This window comes from Periplaneta americana, chromosome 16 (assembly GCF_040183065.1).
Source record: "Periplaneta americana isolate PAMFEO1 chromosome 16, P.americana_PAMFEO1_priV1, whole genome shotgun sequence".
Classification (NCBI taxonomy): Eukaryota; Metazoa; Arthropoda; class Insecta; order Blattodea; family Blattidae; genus Periplaneta; species Periplaneta americana.
In genome coordinates this window covers 60,989,943-61,009,218 of record NC_091132.1, presented here as the reverse complement: position 1 = coordinate 61,009,218, position 19,276 = coordinate 60,989,943, and the positions used below count along the sequence as shown (strand labels likewise).

At 36.4% G+C, this 19,276-nt stretch overlaps 2 protein-coding genes across 4 annotated transcripts in view; both read left to right on the top strand.

The window, feature by feature from the left end:
- The window catches only part of LOC138716362 (sialin-like), a 38,727-nt gene extending 21,888 nt beyond the window's left edge, over window positions 1-16,839 (top strand). For both annotated transcript variants that reach the window (XM_069849373.1, XM_069849374.1), the window contains 8 exons: window positions 626-856; window positions 1,252-1,336; window positions 2,983-3,203; window positions 5,325-5,471; window positions 7,614-7,746; window positions 10,387-10,542; window positions 11,316-11,401; window positions 14,580-16,839. In XM_069849373.1, the coding sequence (XP_069705474.1) occupies window positions 626-856; window positions 1,252-1,336; window positions 2,983-3,203; window positions 5,325-5,471; window positions 7,614-7,746; window positions 10,387-10,542; window positions 11,316-11,401; window positions 14,580-14,819 (1,299 nt within the window). In that variant the 3' untranslated portion in view covers window positions 14,820-16,839. The remainder of the gene's footprint in view (window positions 1-625; window positions 857-1,251; window positions 1,337-2,982; window positions 3,204-5,324; window positions 5,472-7,613; window positions 7,747-10,386; window positions 10,543-11,315; window positions 11,402-14,579) is intronic.
- Window positions 16,840-18,347: 1,508 nt separating this feature from the next.
- Window positions 18,348-19,276, top strand: part of LOC138716361 (vesicular glutamate transporter 1-like) — an 82,495-nt gene continuing 81,566 nt past the window's right edge. For both annotated transcript variants that reach the window (XM_069849369.1, XM_069849368.1), the window contains exon 1: window positions 18,348-18,450. The gene's annotated coding sequence lies outside the window, so the exon portion shown is untranslated. The remainder of the gene's footprint in view (window positions 18,451-19,276) is intronic.

Below are 19,276 nucleotides of genomic sequence, written 5' to 3'. Positions count from 1 at the left end.
CATCTCTCCATAGAAATTAATGATTCTTGGTGAATACTGTACTTTGTTAGCACTTCTGTCGAAGTCGGTGACGATTTGCATCTTTTATCCCTTGCCTTTCTCCTCCACAGCACCGTCCATAATGGGATGTTATTAAATTTCACGACTGTCGAATATTCCTGACATGATTCCGATATTATTGAATGGTGACAGTGCAATTCATGTACCACTTCCATGACAGAATTACCTATGCACTCATTAGCATCTCTCTTTCATAATTTGTTAACTCATGACATATATATATATATATTACTAGGTAGACTAATTAATGTTTACATCAAGCTCTATTATTATTTATAAAGCCAGGAATTTTGTATCTGTAAAAGGAGAAGCAGGAAAACATGCCTCAAACAGCCTTTATTCACCACAAACTGAGACCTGGAACCAGAGTTTTGATTGAAAAAGTCGACGCTTCAATCATTTGCCAAAATACTTCTCAATTAAAATACGAATCTTGCAAACACTTATACGCATCTTTGCTAGTTTTCGCAGGTAGTAAATACTGTTCATCTTATCAAAAGAATTTCAACTCCAATACTTTTACTGCCTTCTTACTGTGTTTTGAATCTATGAATTTATTTTTAAGTCAAGATTTGTCTGGGACGAAAAACAACAAGGCCTAGTACTTGGAGCTTTCTTCTGGTTTTACTGGCTTACTCAAGTTCCTGGCGGCATGTTGGCACAGCGTTATGGTACCAAACTCATTTTTGGACTCAGCAATGCTGTTCCATGCATATTGGCGTGCCTCATCCCTCTGTGTGCAAGATTAGACTTCAGTGTTCTTGTCTTTCTTAGAGCACTGCAAGGATTTATTGCTGTAAGTATAAGTGGTAGTATGTTGGTCATTAATCTGTTTATATGACAAAGTATAAGTATTTCAGTATGTCTCAGAAATAAGAGCAATTAGTTGAGTAAACCAGCAAAATATTCAAACAAATTGTTTCATGAGGGATATATCAATGATATTTATATGACAGAAATAATTTATTAAGAAACGACTTTAAGCTTCTACGAGTATTTTCGTGAAATCCAACCTTAATAAAGGACTGAAAGTTTTTAGTATTTATCAAGTATAATAATATTTCGTATTAATGTTGATTTTTAGCCAAAATGTTTAAACTTACATGTGAGAGCTTTAATTTTACGTGATACGATATCAAGTGAACAAACTGTAAATAAAAATATATAGGATATTGTTTCTTACTATTATAGGGATTATCTTGGCCATCTATGCATCATCTAGCAGCAAATTGGATTCCTCCAAATGAACGCAGTAAATTTGTCACTGCATATATGGGTATGTTACTTTGGGAAACACAAACTATATTTTGTAGATCATTCATTTATTCTTTATTACACCCCCACCACCACCACCACCACCACCACCACCACCACCACCACCACCACCACCACCACCACCACCACTACCAGCATTAGAACCAGCATCATGATCATCATAACTGTTGCAACCACTACCGTCTACTTCCAGGCATCATCATCAGAATCATCATTCCTATCATGAATATCGTAATTGCTGCCGCCACAACCAAAGCTTCAAGTTGTTTCTCATTCTTTGTGAGTGGACGGTAAAGGCAGACCACATTGAGCCATGCATGAGTTCCAAGAGCCCTTTCAAGGACGCGATTATCATCGTGTAGACCTACTATTTAATTGGTTTTCCTCTCTCACTACATTCAATCAATCATCCAACGATCCATCAATCCTTCGACTCATTGATTCATTCATCCATCGATTCACTGATTCATTCATCCATGAATTCATTGATTCTCTGATTGGTTCATTGATTCACTGATTGGTTCATTGATTCATTCATGCAGGTATTACAGTTAGGTATCGTCAAGAGCAACAACATGCACCGTGAAAGTACAAGCATTAAAGCTTGAGAGTATTTTTCTTTTTGTTAATAACACTATCTTCTTAAAAAAATGATTAATGAAATAATAATGCAGCTGCTTAGAGTAATTAAAAGGTATTATACATTAACAACTACAGTTTTAAAGGTATGCATTTTGAATTTAAAGTGTAAATGTTCTACTATAATGTATGTATGTACTTATTTGCTCTTCTATTTATTAAGAAATTGTAATTTATTCTTAGCCATGGTACTTACTTTGGTCCAAGGTTATATAATAAAATAATTGAAAAATACCCAAATTTTGAACATTTTAGTATCATAAATTTCAAAAATATCGTTAGGAATTTAATTTTTAAAAGCTGTTATATTGATTTAATATGTACTTGCATTTGTATGACTTAAATTGTTAAAATTGAAATTGTATTTTCGAAAGTTAATTTATTCCTGTATATTTTTTTCCTTGAGCCACTTTTTTCCAAAATAATTACCTTTGCTTGTTTTAAGTATGTGTTTAGATAACTCCCTGAGCACGAGTTTTTACTCCTTCAGGGAAGAATTAAGACTGTATTTTTGTACATGTTATGTTACTAACAATAAACAACAATTCTATGCTTGCAATTCTTTACACACCAGATTTCATATTATGCATTACACTTATTTTCTTTGTTGTTACTGGTGTCCATTTCTTCATTTATGCATTAGATATGAAGATAAGTGTATTAAAGTGCCCAATCAATTGTAGGTCTATATCAAGCAAACACATTTTTTAATAACACAAAGTAAATTTCCTTCAATTGTTACTCCATCTTTGTACTCAGAAAATGTCAATTTCATGCAGACCCTATGATTTAATGCACCTGTTATGTCTGGCCTGCAAAATATTAGGAGTAACCGGTTGAAATTCGAACATTCGGTCGGTTGCTCGACCTTGACGGATGTGCTCTTACCGGTCGAATCTAAACAGGTTGTAAGCCCTAAAGTAGAACTTACAGTACTTAATGTATTTTGCCTTGACATACAAACATTTCATAACAGAACACTGCTACTAAGTATAAAAATATGTCCAGGTAGTTCAGTAGGAGCTGCCATCACCTACCCCTTCTGCGGACTGCTCATTAATTGGTTCAATTGGCCATCAGTATTTTATGCAACTGGTGCAATTGGTACATTATGGTTCACTTGCTGGTGGCTTTTGGTATTCGACAGCCCTGCGAAACATCCTCGCATCTCAGAGACGGAAAAGAAAGATATTCTCAAGAAACTTGGACAAACTGTTAATCGTCAGAGAGTAAGTACAATTCTGGATACTTACAGTATCTAGATATTTATTTAATGATTAATACAGTACTACAAATTGCCCTCATCTCCACTGGCTATCCTTGTAGTAGGTCTTTTTTCACCGTGTTATATTAGCCTTCGAATGTTAATTAAGTTCTGATTCTCAGTTTCAACTACAGTATACTTTGCTGCTTAATAAATAATTACAGATTAATAAATATTATATGCTGTATTTTCTAAGAGCTGCATCAACTTTACTACTGCTACAAACACCACCACCGCAACTACTACAAAATAATACTCATATACAGTATACCATATTATACTAAACTATATTAATAAATTACACTACACCATATATGCCGTATAGTCATACTAAACTACACTGCATTGCACTGCACTCTATATGCCGAATTAAACTACACTACACTATCTACTGTCGGTGACTCAGGAGAAGACGAGAGCGGACTGAGGAGGAAGGGATGTGAACAGATAACGTACGACAACACGTGCAATATTTGTACTGCAGTAAACAGAAACATTAGGTCTCCTTCTGTTCAACTTAGCTTTAATTTCCATACGCATTGCTACTCATGTTTCCTGTACGAGTAATAACCTGGATACTGGGATGCTTATCTGAGCGATGTTTATAATAATAATCTACAGCGATAGTCAAGAAAGTCACATTCTTTCCGCTCGTCTTCGCCTGAGTAATGGACAGTATTATACTGTGGACAGAACATCTAGAAGCTTGGAGATGGTTACTTTTACTGTCCGACCACCCCCTCCTCCCGCACTAGCAGGTATATACGGTACCATTCAGCTGCAAAACATTTTCTGAACAGACGTTATTGTATTGTGAGAGCGCAGCTGGATCAGTGAAAGTAGATGGTCAACGTTTTCAGTTTGCAGTGCAACGAACAAGTCTGCTGTGTGTGGGTTCTTCTGTAGTGACGTCACTGAAGCCTCTAGTTGTTCTGTCCCCGGCGTAACATCAACACCACTAACCTGTTGCTGCTAATACTACTAAGTACTACTACTATCGTTCCTGCTGCTAATATATTTGTCACACACAGATACTGACTAGACAGAATAAGAATTCATTAAACTTATGGACTCATGAAAATAATATTTTCAAAAATTTTCATTTCGCGCCTCAGCCTCAGAGCCTGCTTCGATGAGCCGCGGATGGTTTATATAATAGGTTCATTCATTCATAATACCCAAGGACAGGTCTTTTACTGCAAACCCAGCATTCTCCAATCTTTCCTATTTTCTACTTTCCTCTGTAATCTTAATATCGTCTATCATCTGATATCTTTCTCTGCTCCGAACTCTTCTTCTTTTCACCATTCATTCCAGTGCATCCTTCAATAGGCAGTTTCTTCTCAGCCAGTGACCCAGAAGATTCCTTTTTCTCTTCCTGATCAGTTTCAGCATCATTCTTTCTTCACATACTCTTTAAGTGCGACAGGCTCATGTCAGTAGATTTACTGGCATCTAAAGAACTCCTGCGGGACAAAATTCCGGCACATCCGGCGACGCTGATATAACCTCTGCAGTTGCGAGTGTCGTTAAATAGAACATAACATTTACATAACACATACTCTTTCCATCACAGCTTCGTTTCTTATTCTGTCTGTCCATTTCACACTCCCCATTCTTCTCCATATCCACATTTCAAATGCTTCTAGTCGCTTCTCTTCACTTCGTCGTAATGTCCATGTTTCTGCCCCATACAATGCCACACTCCACACAAAGCATTTCACTACTCTCTTCCTTAGTTATTTTTCCAGAGATCCGCAGAAGATGCTCCTTTTTCTATTAAAAGCTTCCTTGGCCATTGCTATCGTCCTTTTGACTTCCTGACAGCAGCCCATGTTACTGCTTATAGTACGCCCCAAGGATTTGAAGCTGACCACTTGCTCTACTGCTTCATTTAAAGTTCACAAGTTTACCTTCTTTATTTTTCTTCCTATGACCATGGTGTTTGTCTTGTTTGCGTTTGTCTTCATCCCATACTGCTCACAGCTCTCATCAATGGTATTAAATTTAAGGGATTTTTTGTAGGACTTTTATGTTATCAGATCATAAGATTATCCTGAATTATTTGCAATTATGACTTTTCAAGCTTCCAACTCCTTGGAAGAAGATTCTGCTTTCAAGACCTATGTGGATGAACGTCATGACACAATGGGGAAATGTTTGGGGTTTGTTTACCCTGATGACGCAATCTCCAACGTACTTCAAATATATCCATGGTTGGGACATTCGTATGGTAAGTATGTGAAAGATCTTTCAGGTCATATCTATTTGAATCGTTGTACAGTGAGTCCCAGGGAACGTTCTTGGTGTTTCTGTAGGTCAACCAGCAGCAGGTCCCCATCGGTACCAGCGCTGCTTGTATCCGCGAACCTACGGCGCTTCACCGAATTAAAACTTACAAACTACTATTAATACATTTAATGAGATGTAAAAATTGGGCATCCCTGTTTTACGCTTAACAATCTAAAGACGCTGATTTCGATTTTTCTCATCAATTCGTCTTCCTTATGTGCATAGTTGGTGGTCCCGCGCCGTGGCGTCATGGTCTAAGGCATCCTCCCTAGGACTCGCGTTACTGAATGCGCGCTGGTTCGAGTCCTCATGGGGGAAAAAATGTTCTCACGAAATTTCGGCCAGTGTATGGGACCGGTGCCCACCCAGAATCGTGATGCACTTGGGGAGCTACGATAGGTAGCGAAATTCGGTTGCGAATGCCAGCTATAACGGCAGTGGGGATCATCGTGCTAACCATACGATACCTCCATTCTGGTTGGATGATCGTCCACCTCTGCTTTGGCATGTGGGCGTGATGCCAGCAGCCGGCTGATGGGTCTAGGCCCTTCACGGGCCTATTATTATTATTATCTGCATAGTTGGTGGATTTTTAATTTATTTCATAACTCCGCACATGGATATGTACTCTTTCAGGCATAAGCTCTTATTGTGTACGTTCAAGAGGAAAAGAGAGAGAAGGGGGTCACCACGTGAAGATTGCATGGTTGCTGGTTTTCCTCTCCCCCGAAATTAGCTGTTAGTCTGCAGCCTGTCTTCGACAACCGGCAATAAACGCCAAGAATTAGTGTAATTTATTGCGTTGTGTTGTGTTTTGCAATGGTTACATATTCACAATGTAAACGTAAATTTCCTGCCAGCCCAGTTCTGTGTAGAAAAACAATACTAAATTTATAGAATAGGTTTAATGAAACAAGTTCTGTAAATGATATGGAGTGAATTATGTATCACACAAGATGAGCAACACTTCGAGCAGCGACTGTCAAGATGGTGGGCACCGGACATTGTTGATATAACATATTACGTAAGCTTAGCAGCGGCGGTAGTGAGGCGATCTACCGTTGGTCGACCCTAGAAACACCGCAAACCTTCGCTAGAACACATTTTATTATTACGCATTTAACACAAGTTTCTTCACTCATTACAGCAATAGTACCTAACCTCCTTCACACTATTAGAAATATTACAATTAGTTCAATTGAAATTCACACTGCTAAAGTGACACTTCAACGTATCTCCGATTTCTGTTATGTGAACCGAATTATGTTTCACGAATCTTTTAGCCATTCATCATAATTTCAGCATCAATAATAATTGTAATTATATTACAAATGAAAATAGAATACTGAACTTAGTTTAATAGAACTCACAAACTTCAGAGGTTATGTTTAAGATAAGTCTCAATGGCTTATACAAGCAATTCTAAATTAACAGATTTCATGTTCCTTTTTCTCAGCAAGTAGTAAACATATACAAATTTGTATGAGTGTTATTTTGTTATTCGTTGTGCATATTTATAACTCGGGGGTCTATTTATTGTGTTCAGACCGGTAGTTTCATAATTTCTTTGAAAATCTCCGATAAATTTAAAATACATTTCCAGCATAAATATAAAGGATTGATTTGTTATTCTAAATGGTGTATTGTTTCTTTATGCTTCACATATAATATAATTTTAAAATATTTCTTGAAAAAAATGGGTGTCTTCAGCCCAGTGACACCGCCCCCCCCCACCCTGCCTACGCTACTGGTCATAACGATGAATGGTTCCCCAAGAGATTCTTTCACAACTACTTTCCGGGTTGTACGATGGAAGACGGTGGCAGAGCTGCAGGCAGTTGAAGTAAACTGTGGCTTATGTACCACTTTAGCAGTAACGTTTTAAATCTGACGCACAATATCTATCAGCAACAATTTACGAAACTTCACTATTCTAGATATAAATCCATTAAAAAATGATTTCCACTTTCAGTTAAATTTCTAAGATCACTATACACAAAGTTTTTTTCACATTGTTAAGTCATTAAAAAACACACGTGTTATAGTAATTTATATTAAAATGGCAACTCCTTATTCATTTCAGGCAGGCTTTCTCTCTGGAATTCCCCACTTGGCTAGAGTTGGTTTTGCAATATTAGTATCGTTTACAGGGGACTACCTCTTGAAGAAAAATACCATACCTCGGACAAATGTCCGTAAACTGGCTACAGTATTATGTAAGTCTGTTATACATAGCTTATATTCATCTTTTCAATCAGTAACGCATGTACTATAATCTGAGCATTATGTTAACGTGAATACAGTTATAAGCAGTGTTGTCAGATTTTCTCAGCAGGAATCCAGGACAGGTGATGATACTGCGTTCCTATCTTAATGTGACTACGCATTTGAATTAATTCAATTTGCAATATAACTTATTTCATTCGTTTTATGCATTTCTACTAATTATACAAGGCCTAAACTTTTAATTGTGTTACATTTTTCCTAGATTATGAAAATTCCTTTGTATTATTGATAAAGTCTGTAAAAATAATGTCATATCAGAAGAAAAGCATGATACAGTGTTCAAATCGTATTTATAATAAATCAACTTTCAAAAGAACTAAAGAATAAAGATACTGTTAATACCTAATGCATACTGTAGTTTTATCAGTTTTATTTCAATATAATTGGGTAGAAGGCACCAGGTAGTATTGACGACGACATTGAACATAGGTTAGAGAAGGTCTTAAAAATGAAGGAATTTTAAAAACAATTTATAGAAATGAGCAAAAATTGTATTTTTTCTTTTTATTTTCTTTTGTCATTCCGGGACAAATATAATTCAATCCAGGACACACCACTTAAAACCAGAACAATCCTAGGAAATCCAGGACATCTGGCAACACTGGTTATAAGCTAATATTTTATACTTAGCGTAGATAGTAAGTTCTGTACAATTCTAATACTTTATACTAGTAGAGTCAGAAAGTACCATAACTTCGGGTGGCAACGCCATGCTCTATAGGCAACTTCTCTACCTTGTCCATGTGGCATGTGACCTACTCTCCAGGCGTATAGACTCATGGTTATATGCTATCTACGCATGTTCGCACTGAGTCTATACGCCTTGAGAGTAGGTCGCATGCCACATGGACAAGGCAGAGAAGTTGCCTATAGAGCACGGCGTTGTCAATCGAAATTCCGGTACTTTCTGACTACTAGTATATCACTTGCAAGATAAATCTGCATATCACACATTGTCATCGAATCGATAATATTCAACGTTTTGTTTTGTCTTAAAGGTTAATTTTTATACAAAAAAAATTAGCTACCTATTATCCCTTGTTTCACATATTAATGTTTATAGTGATCGAAATTTGCATCTAACCATGTACTACGTATTTGTACTTATTACAATCCACAAAAAGCTGATGTGCCATGGTCATAAAGTTAATATGGTTCACTTCCTTGTAGATACGTAATTTAAAATGATATTAATGTAGGAAAATCGTTAGTCGAACGGCTATGCTTCGGCTTTCCGCGATTGTAACCCGGGTTCAAATCCCTGTGGGTCAGATGACAAGACACCTAATTAAAAGACATTTAGTTAATTCTCAGTGATACAGGTATGGTAACACTTAATGAAATTTATTTCGTAGGGGAATAGTAACATTTTGTATTGTATGAGAAAACTCAAATTAAAATGCTTATCTTTTTAAAATTATTTTTGTTACTGAATTCTTATCACATTGAAATATTTTTCATAGACTCAATTTGGTTATATGAAAGAAATGCTTGTTGTTCTCAGATTACTTTGATACTTTATTTCTATTCTTTAATAATAATAATAATAATAATAATAATAATAATAATAATAATAATAATAATAATAATAATATTAAGAATAATAATAACAACAACATATTTGATTAATTAATATTCTGAAATGTGAAATTGGTGAAATATGTCACTCGCTTAAATTAATTATGTTAATAAGGACGGAAAATTTTGAATTTATTTCATCATAATATATTGTAATTTACGGTACTGTTCTTTTCTGACATGGTCCTTCATATGAAAAATAATATTACCCGAAGTTCATACAACATCAACGTTACCTAAGTTAGTCTAAAATAATTACAATACAAATACCTTAATTTAATTTAGTCACCCAGAGATGCGCAGTTGGTATAGCGCTGGCTTTCTGTGCTCCAGGTTGCGGGTTCGATCCCAGGTCGATGGCATTTAAGTGTGTTTAAATGCGACAGACTCATGTCACTAGTTTTAGTGGTATCTAAAAGAACTCCTGCGGGACAAAATTCCGGCACACAGACGACGCTAATATAACCTCGGCAGTTGCGAGCGTTGTTAAATAAACTATAATTTAAATTTTAATTCACTTATGTTTATGCGTTTTTAAAGCTGAACTCTATCACTATTTCTTCAGGATTTAAAGATTTCTGTTCATTCAAAAAATTACGGTATACAGTATATGTAAGGATTATTAATATTTGTTTGGTCCTACAGAATTATCTGTTTTGGTCAATATTTGTTAATGACGGAGAAAAACTCGCTCCGGGGCCGACAATCGAACTCGGAACCTCCAGTTCTACGCACTGGGTGCTCTACCACTGAGCTACGTCGAAGCTCATCCACAGCACCGGATCGAATCTTTCTCTGTTGGGTTTTTCCCCTTCGATCCGGTGCTGTGAATTGAGCCTCGAAATTGCTCAGTGGTAGAGCACCCAGTGGGTTCGATCCTCGGCGCCGGAGCGAATTTTACAGAAAATGTTAACTCAATTTATTTATTTATTAAAATGTTAATGTAATTTAGCTGTGAAGTGTGTTTTATTCTCTCTTTTTTTTTTTTTTAGGTTGCATAGGCCAAGGCTTATTTACACTAGGTCTTGCCTTCTCTGGTTGTAACTCTACGGTTGCTATTGTGAGCTTAACATTAGCCACTGGAATGAGTGGAGCTGTGTCTACAGGAGCGCTTGCTAGCTTCATTGACATCGGTCCAAACTTTGCTAGTACGTTTCCTTCTATCAGCATGCATACATACACACATATACACACATACACACGAGGTGTCACCGTGAGGTATTCAGTCATTCAATAGTTTAAGAAAAACACACAATTAATGACATTAAGTGAAAAGAACAAAAATACTAACATATTACAAAATGATAACAGAATTGAGACAATACCAAATGAAAATAATAACACAATACAAGAAAATAAAATACAGATCTATAGATTGGAATACAACATAAGTATCTCATTTAGTACAAATAAGAGATAAAGTCTAAGGAAAGAACACAACAAATTGTATTTACTTTATTTCCTGAGGTTTTCTGTTAAGTTTTGTCTTGTTTCAATGAATTGATTTTTCTGTTGGATTATTCATTAATGATTTGATATTTGCAAACAATAAAATCCCTCCTATCTCCGAAACTAGGATTCATAGATCCATATTTAATATAATATAATTTGGCCGATACCACTACGTTCCTAGAATAATTGACATCAATGTAAATACACTCTGTATAGTTTTACATTTTACGAAGTAAATATAAAATAACGATGCAATATGTGGTAAAGATATGGAAACAACACTTGCATATTAATAATTTAACCAATAATTTCGGATTTCAAGTAAAAAACAGATTTTATAACCCACAAATGTATAAGAAAATTAAGTTATATTTATGTTGTTGTTATTGAAGCTCTAATTAACATTTTCTATTATACATAATATGACTTGTCAGGTAATTACATGCATTCTCAATTAATATTCTTGCAGGTATTATGCTGGGAATAAGTAATATGGTCAGCGTTGTTCCTGGATTTATATCACCAATCATAGTTGGTCACCTTACATACAAAAACGTAAGTACAGTAGATAAAATTCTTCTCTTTGTGGATATTTAGGCTAATATATTGATATCATCACGCATATAACAATTTAAGACCTGAATGCGAGTTACAGAATGTAATATTATTATACTTACCGGTATTAATATGAAGTCACTGGGAAGAACGGAGTGTGTGAAATGGACATACAAAATAAGAAATGAAGCTGAGCTACAAAGAATGGGTGAAGAAGAAATAATGCTGAAACCGAACAGGAAGAGAAAAAGAAATTGGTTGGGTCACTGATTCAAAAGAAATATGAACGAACGAACGAACGAGTGAGTGAGTAAGTGAGTGAGTGAGTGAGTACAAAAAGATTTCGAAAGATTTATTTACATCCATTTAAAGCCTATCTAAGTGCTTAAATTTTATCTTCCTCCGCTCGCTTACGGGACCTGAGTCTCAACAATGCCTACACTGTTTTCGCTCTAAGAAAAATCCTAATGTAAACACAAGCACGTGGCTGTCATACCCGTGATTGGCTCACAGTCGAAACACTCACACGACGCAGGAAAGTATAGTCCGTATTTAAAAACAATCATCTTGTATTACATGAAAATAAAACATTAAATTCTAGTTGTTAAATACAACGAAACATATAAGTTCACTCATATGTAAAACGATATGTATAAGAAAAGCTACTTTTATATTTTGTTATGTGCTATGAACGCGGATGAATACAAACAGTAACAACGAGGTAGTCTGTTCGTGTAACAAGGTGGCGTCACTTGAGCTCGTAGTTGTTCACGTTGTAAGCACGTGGTACTGAAGTATGGCTTCTGCATCCTTGGTCTGTTTGGTTATTAAACTTAGAGTAGAAACCCTCTCAAAAGTGGAGAAAAATAAATAGTCTTAAGTATAAAGTAGATGTTTCCTAAGCAAATGAATGCATAGTAGTGAGGCCTACTTGACGAGTAACGGGAAATGTTTAACATGAAACAGAATGTACAACAGTAGGCGGGAACATGTACTGAGAATCTATGGCGCCAAACAGCGGCCAATGAAGCCTCACTTCAGTCACGTGCTATTGTTTATATTAGGATTTTTCTTACAGCAAAAAGATTATAGTTGCGCATGCGCCATTAAAGGACACGTATAACCGCTGATATACGATTATCTTGCTACTGTGTGCAGTATTGAGTTACGTTTCAGCGCAGTGAGTGTGTTGTGTGTAGTATTGACTGCCATTTCTCTCTGTTTGTGTCTGTTGCCTGAGTCATGGTTCAGATATTTAATACAGAACAAAGAATTTTAATTTGTTGTAACTTTTCAAAATACGAATCATCTGCTCAGTGTCGGAGATATTTCAAGAAAGATTTCCTGGGGTTCATCCACCTGATAGTGAATAAATTCAAAACAACGGGATCAGTGTTGGAAAATAAAAGAAGACCAAGGAGCCAAGTCTTAACTGAGTAAAATTTGGATGATATGAGCACTCGATTAGAACAATCGTCGCGAAAATCTCTCATGAAATTAATATAACAAGCCGGGGTCAGCCATATATCAGCACATAATGCGACAAAATTACTAAAATTTCGTCCATGCAGATTTACAGAAATGCACGCCCCATGGCCCGTAGACAATCAATTTTTGCAAGTGGCTTGTTCAATCTGTACATGACTGCCATTTAGGCTGACAATTTGTGATTTTTAGTGACAAGGCATGGTTTCACTTGCACGGACGAGTTACCACTCAAATTAACCGGTACTGGTCAGTAGATAATAATCCAAGACTTATTAATGAAAGTCTATTACATGATCCCAAGGTCGGTGCATGGTGTGTATTAAGTGCGAAACGAATAATTCGTCTTTTCTTTCATGAAACAATAATTAATGCTGACCGATATCAAACTCTAATTTTGGATCAGTTTTTCCTCAATTAATTGAAGAAGAACGCATGTACGGTGAGTTACAGCAAGACGGTGCTACAGCTGTTCAGCTCGAATTTCATTGTGTACGATTGCTGATATGTTTGATGAGAGGATGATTGCTGATTAGTATAGGTTTGTGGCCTGCTTGATCCCCAGACTTAACGCCCTGCGATTTTTATTTAGCGGGCAGTTTAAAAGACAGCGTATATAAATCAAATCCACTAACATTGCATGAGTTGCAGAACAACATACGACAAGAAATAGCCAACATTTCGGAAGTTAAGCTGCAGCGTGTGAACCAAAATATGTTTAGGCACTACAATGCCCGCCTCACAGCAAATGGGGAATACTTTCAACACAGTCTTTGAAAAAGGTAAACACGTTTTCTGTGCTTCACCGATCGCGTGGTGTGTGGGATTTTGTGCAGCTACGCTGTGTAAATATTACTGATGGGGATGCAAAATTGTAGCGTTATTTATAAACGAGATACGAGTACTAAAATTATTCTTTTAAATGGAACCATGTACTTATTATTCAGTATTTCAATTAAGCTTGTCAAGACCTTTACACAAATGTATCACGGTGGGTCATTCTAATAAACAGAACGTTAATAAACGGAATATTATTGGTGCCTTGATTACATGGTTCCTGTGCATAATATGAAGTAGTTTGACTTTGAGTTGGTGTAAACAATACGTAGTATATTGGAGATGATACTCAGTGTCGCGTAACCCATTACATATATCTTTAGTTTTATTCTGTTGAACACTGATGACTGAGCGAGTAGTCTGTGATACATTTGGTTTCATGTGTTTGCTGTAATCTAAAGTTGCGCGAAATAGATTACGCGGCCCTGGGTATCTGCAGTGTAAGCCTACTACGTATTGTTTGCATCAACTTAAAGTTAAACCACTTTGCGCGTACTATGCACAGGAACCATGCCGTCAAGGTATCAAATAACGTTGCGTTTATCAACGCTCTGTTTATTATAATGCCCCACTGTGATATATTTTGGACACGTCTTGACGAGCTTAATTGAAATACTGAATAATAAATACATAGTGCCATTTAAAAGAAACAAATTTAGTACTGGTAACTCATTAATAAATAACTCTACAAGATTGCCTCCTCATCAGTATTATTTCCCCCTTTCAGTTGTACACCTTTTGTATGAAACGATTTTTCATTTGGTGCTTGTGTACAAAGTTATTTTGGGTGGTCAAGATAAATGAGACACCTGTATAAGCATGTGATTACAGTTGGTTATCAATTTCTCTATTTCAGCAAACTGTGGGTCAATGGCAACTGGTTTTCATCATAGCAACAATAAATCTGCTGGTTCCAGGAATTTTGTACCAATTCTTTTCTTCATCTGACCTACAACCATGGAACTCTCCCGAGGAAGAAAATCACAATGAGGAGCTTCAGAAGTTGCACTCACAACAAAATAAAGACGACATAATTATAAAAGATGCACCTCCATACATGATGCAAAAAGAGACAAATCTGAAGACTGCAGAATAAATATTATATCTCCTACTTTCAATGCATTGTCATGATCTTTAGTATCTCGTATTGTATTTAAATATGAACATAGATATACTGCCTAGAGTTCAATATATTCTCTCATGTGATGTAGTCTCATCAAAGCGATTCTAAAATATATTATATGAGTAGCCACTGTGCTTCGCCAAACTGTAAAACTCGAGACTTTTGGGTGTTCCTTAATCTAATAAAGGTATAAAAGAAATGGGGGCTTGTGGATTCTGGAGCCAGATGGGTAATCACTAGGGGACGGATGTTGATGAAACGTCATCTTCTTATTTTTCACATTAGGATGATGCCCATCAATATAGAAATCCTTTCTATGTTAATATCAACGTAAAAATGTAATTTCTTATATTGCATTTTTGACGTTTTTGAACTAATAGAGCATTTTTATATATTTCGGCATTTTTTGACCATTTTTAATACTTTGAAGAACTTTTACATCATTTGGACTGTAGTTCACTTTCTTCTTTACCGATAGGTCTGTTAAATCATTTTCTAACCAAATAGGTCAGTAGTAATTACCTACTGAATAAATGAATAACAGTGAAGTTTGAGTTTTATAGCTTGGAACAGACTCTAAAGTCCATCCCTCATTTCACTGAAGGCTTCACTTCACACAACATAAGTAATATAAAATGCTTAACAACAGCTTATTTTAAGTGAGGACTTTGACTGCTACTGTTCTTTTGTCGGTACGAGGGTGTCTTTAGAATTATTTATGGTTAGAAAGAAGGAAACTTTCACCATGTACTGGACAAAGGTGGCAAGAATGAACGCTGCGCCCACAATTTGTTCTGTCATTCACACTCCCTCATCTGGAAGATCTGGTAACAAAAGTGAAGCGCGGAAGGAGGAGGAGATGGATAATGAAGGCACTGACATGGACCATCCCTGATTGAAACACATTGTAAATCCCTCATTAAAATCTATTTTCCCCTCAAAAACCTTCATTTTGTTGCATGTTCTTTCTTTATCTTAGCTAAATTCCAGGAAGTTGCCTCCTCTCTCCGAGATTTGCAGGGCAGTCATTGAAACAAGGTGACTAATTTTTAAGAAGTTGTGGTGCGAGTACGATGAATAATATTTAAATGGCATATTCTTTTACTTTCATGTCATTTTTCCGTTAGTTTAAGGGCATTTTAATGATCATTTTAAGTAGATTTTTAGGTCATCAACATCCGCCCCCTAGTAATCACTATACTATTTAATTCCAATCCGCCTGTCAGACACTGAGAAATATCACTAATCATTATTATTACACTGGTATAATACAATAATAAGAGAGAGTTTCTACACAAATAATAACATTAATAAACCAATGATCAAACTTCTATTCATGTTTGAAAATTAAATCCATTCACTTCTCTTGCATACCAAATTCGTTCATGACACGTTAATTAAAAGTCGTGAGAAGAGAACAATAGTTTCCTGTCTACTATTAGTTGAGATCGGAATCTTAGTCCCTAATCTTTGAAGTTAAGTGAGAACGGAGTTTGTGTAATGAGCCAATGAGTAGTGACGAGTGGTGTTGTACAATGAAAACGGACGACGCCCGCACCAAAGAAAACAAACACACACATAAAAAAATTATTTCAAGAGTAGGGTTCTGTTGTGTATTACAAAAGAATAAACACAATCTTTGCTGTAAACTTAAAGTGTTACTATTTCACAAGCACTACTCTTAACGAAATGTTTAAGCCTATATTTTTACTTCAAATACTGGTACTACTATAACACAGATACTGCTCTTAATTAAATGTTTAAGCCTGTATTTCAATAATATTGCCGTAAAATTTTAAGTTGTAATACCGGTACTACTGCAACAAAAGTACTGCTCTCAATGACATGTTTAAGCCTATATTACATGTTTAAGCCTATATTACAAATTTGTTGTAAAATTTGAACTTCAAATGTTACTGTATATTTAAGCCTATATTACAATAATTTTTGTTGTAGAATTTTAATTAAAATACCGGCATAGTTGTAACAGAGATACTGCTCTTCATGAAATAATTAAACCTATATTACAATAACCTTTGCTGTAAATTTTTACGATGAAAGAGTAATGGAACGGAGAAAATTCTCTCCGGCGCCGGGATTTGAACCCGGGTTTTCAGCTCTACGTGCTGATGCTTTATCCACTAAGCCACACCGGATACAACCCCGGTGTCCGACAGAATTGTCTCTGATTGAGTTCCAACTTTTGGGTTCCCTCTAGTGGCCGCCCTCTGCACTACGTCATAGATGTCTATGAACATAGGACCGAAGTTCACACATGTGCTGAGGTGCACTCGTTATGAGTGACTAGTTGGCCGGGATCCGACGGAATAAGCGCCGTCTTAAATCACGAAGTGATTTACGCATTGATTGAGTTCCAACTCTTGGGTTCCCTCTAGTGGCCGCCCTCTGCACTACGTCATAGATGTCTATGAACATAGGACCGAAGTCCACACATGTGCTGAGGTGCACTCGTTATGAGTGACTAGTTGGCCGGGATCCGACGGAATAAGCGCCGTCTTAAATCACGAAGTGATTTACGCATTTGATTGAGTTCCAACTCTTGGGTTCCCTCTAGTGGCCGCCCTCTGCACTACGTCATAGATGTCTATGAACATAGGACCGAAGTTCACACATGTGCTGAGGTGCACTCGTTATGAGTGACTAGTTGGCCGGGATCCGACGGAATAAGCGCCGTCTTAAATCACGAAGTGATAAAGCATCAGCACGTAGAGCTGAAAACCCGGGTTCAAATCCCGGCGCCGGAGAGAATTTTCTCCGTTCCATTACTCTTTCATCGTATGATGACGCAGAATATCTGCATGGAAATATCATATGTACTTCGGTACATTGAAATAATATGTAAATTTTTTATTTAAAATGTTACTATCCTTAATGAAATGTTTATGCCCATATTACGATAACCTTTGTTGTAAAATTTTAACTTAAAATACCAGTACAACTGTAACACAGGTACTGCTCTTAATGCAATGTTTAAACGCGGCTATGAGAAACGTTGGAAAGCCGAAAGAAAATAAATAATTAACAGATTGACTGCATATGTTTAACATAACATTATAATACGAAGATATTCACACGGACGCTAATACACACCCCTGATTCCGCCTGCGAAACCATTAAATACCTTACACACGTCTGGACTGATATTAGGGCTGCACAAAAACAAAAAATAACAATGACATCCTGACAATGTATTTTAAAATGTACGCTATGGAGGTAAATTGATAACATTCTCGAACAGAAGAAGAATTGCACTTTAGCTTAAAAAAAAAAAAATTCTTGTACAAATTCCTCAAATTGCAGTCACAACTACTCTTCAAGGATTTTATAAAATTAATTCTATAACGTGTTCTACTGCAAATAATTCTTAACTATGTAAATGAGCGTTACGGATATCTTAGAGCCGCTGAACTATTTTCCAGCATGTGGTCAGTTATTATCAACGATAGATATACGTACTTATTTTCCTTAAACCTGAAAATTATTTCTTGTTAAAGTCACGACCATAGAGACAACAGGATATTAAATGTTCTGCTACTACATCGCAAAAAATTGAAGACAGTACAACCACACAGGAATTGAGCAAGTGAGTTATTTTTCAATACTTTATTTCCTTACATAGATATTAAACGTTCATTTATAATTTTTTTATCTATACTTCACATTCTTCAGCAAATGAAATCAGTTTCATCACGGAGGAATCGTGGGGTCTACATTATTTACATGAATACGAAGGAAACTGTGTATACATCGTAATTGTAATAATAATATTGCGAAGTGTGAACGTATTAACGCCACGAGGGATCATTGCTACGTTCTGGTGCGTCCCATAAAGACGAAAGCTGTTACAGGCGGTATGTACGAGGCAAGAAAAACAATACACTGTTGCAAGTTTCTTGTTTTGGGTGTTCAAGTTAATATCATATTGGTCCAATTTACTGTATATAGTGTGGCGCAATGTTGGAAGACCTGGTTGCCTCGGAAGTTGCGCACGCATCTAGTAAGAGGGAAGGTGCGGGGTGACGTGGAGCAGGGGGGAACATCTAGAAACGTATCCCCCTGAAAGTTTCGCAAAGCCACGCGGACCGAAGATTCAGAACGTGTGATTTACTAAATAAAAGGGCGAGTGAGTCAGCTGTGAGTTACTTAGTCAGTCAGCTGCGAGAGAGCTAGTTAACGGAGACGTATCCAATGGATCTGAGTTCGAGATGCAGTGAACTTGAGTGACTGTGGCAGCGTCCAGGCGAAGGCAACGCTTCCGGAAGTCTTGGGTTCGAAGTGCAGTGAACTGTATATGAAGGCTTGGGTTCGACGTACAGTGAACTTGAGTGAGTGAGCTAGAAGAACTAGGTGAACTGAGAACTGACAGTTTTGTTTTGTACATAGTGCTTTGTGAACATTAGTTGAGATTA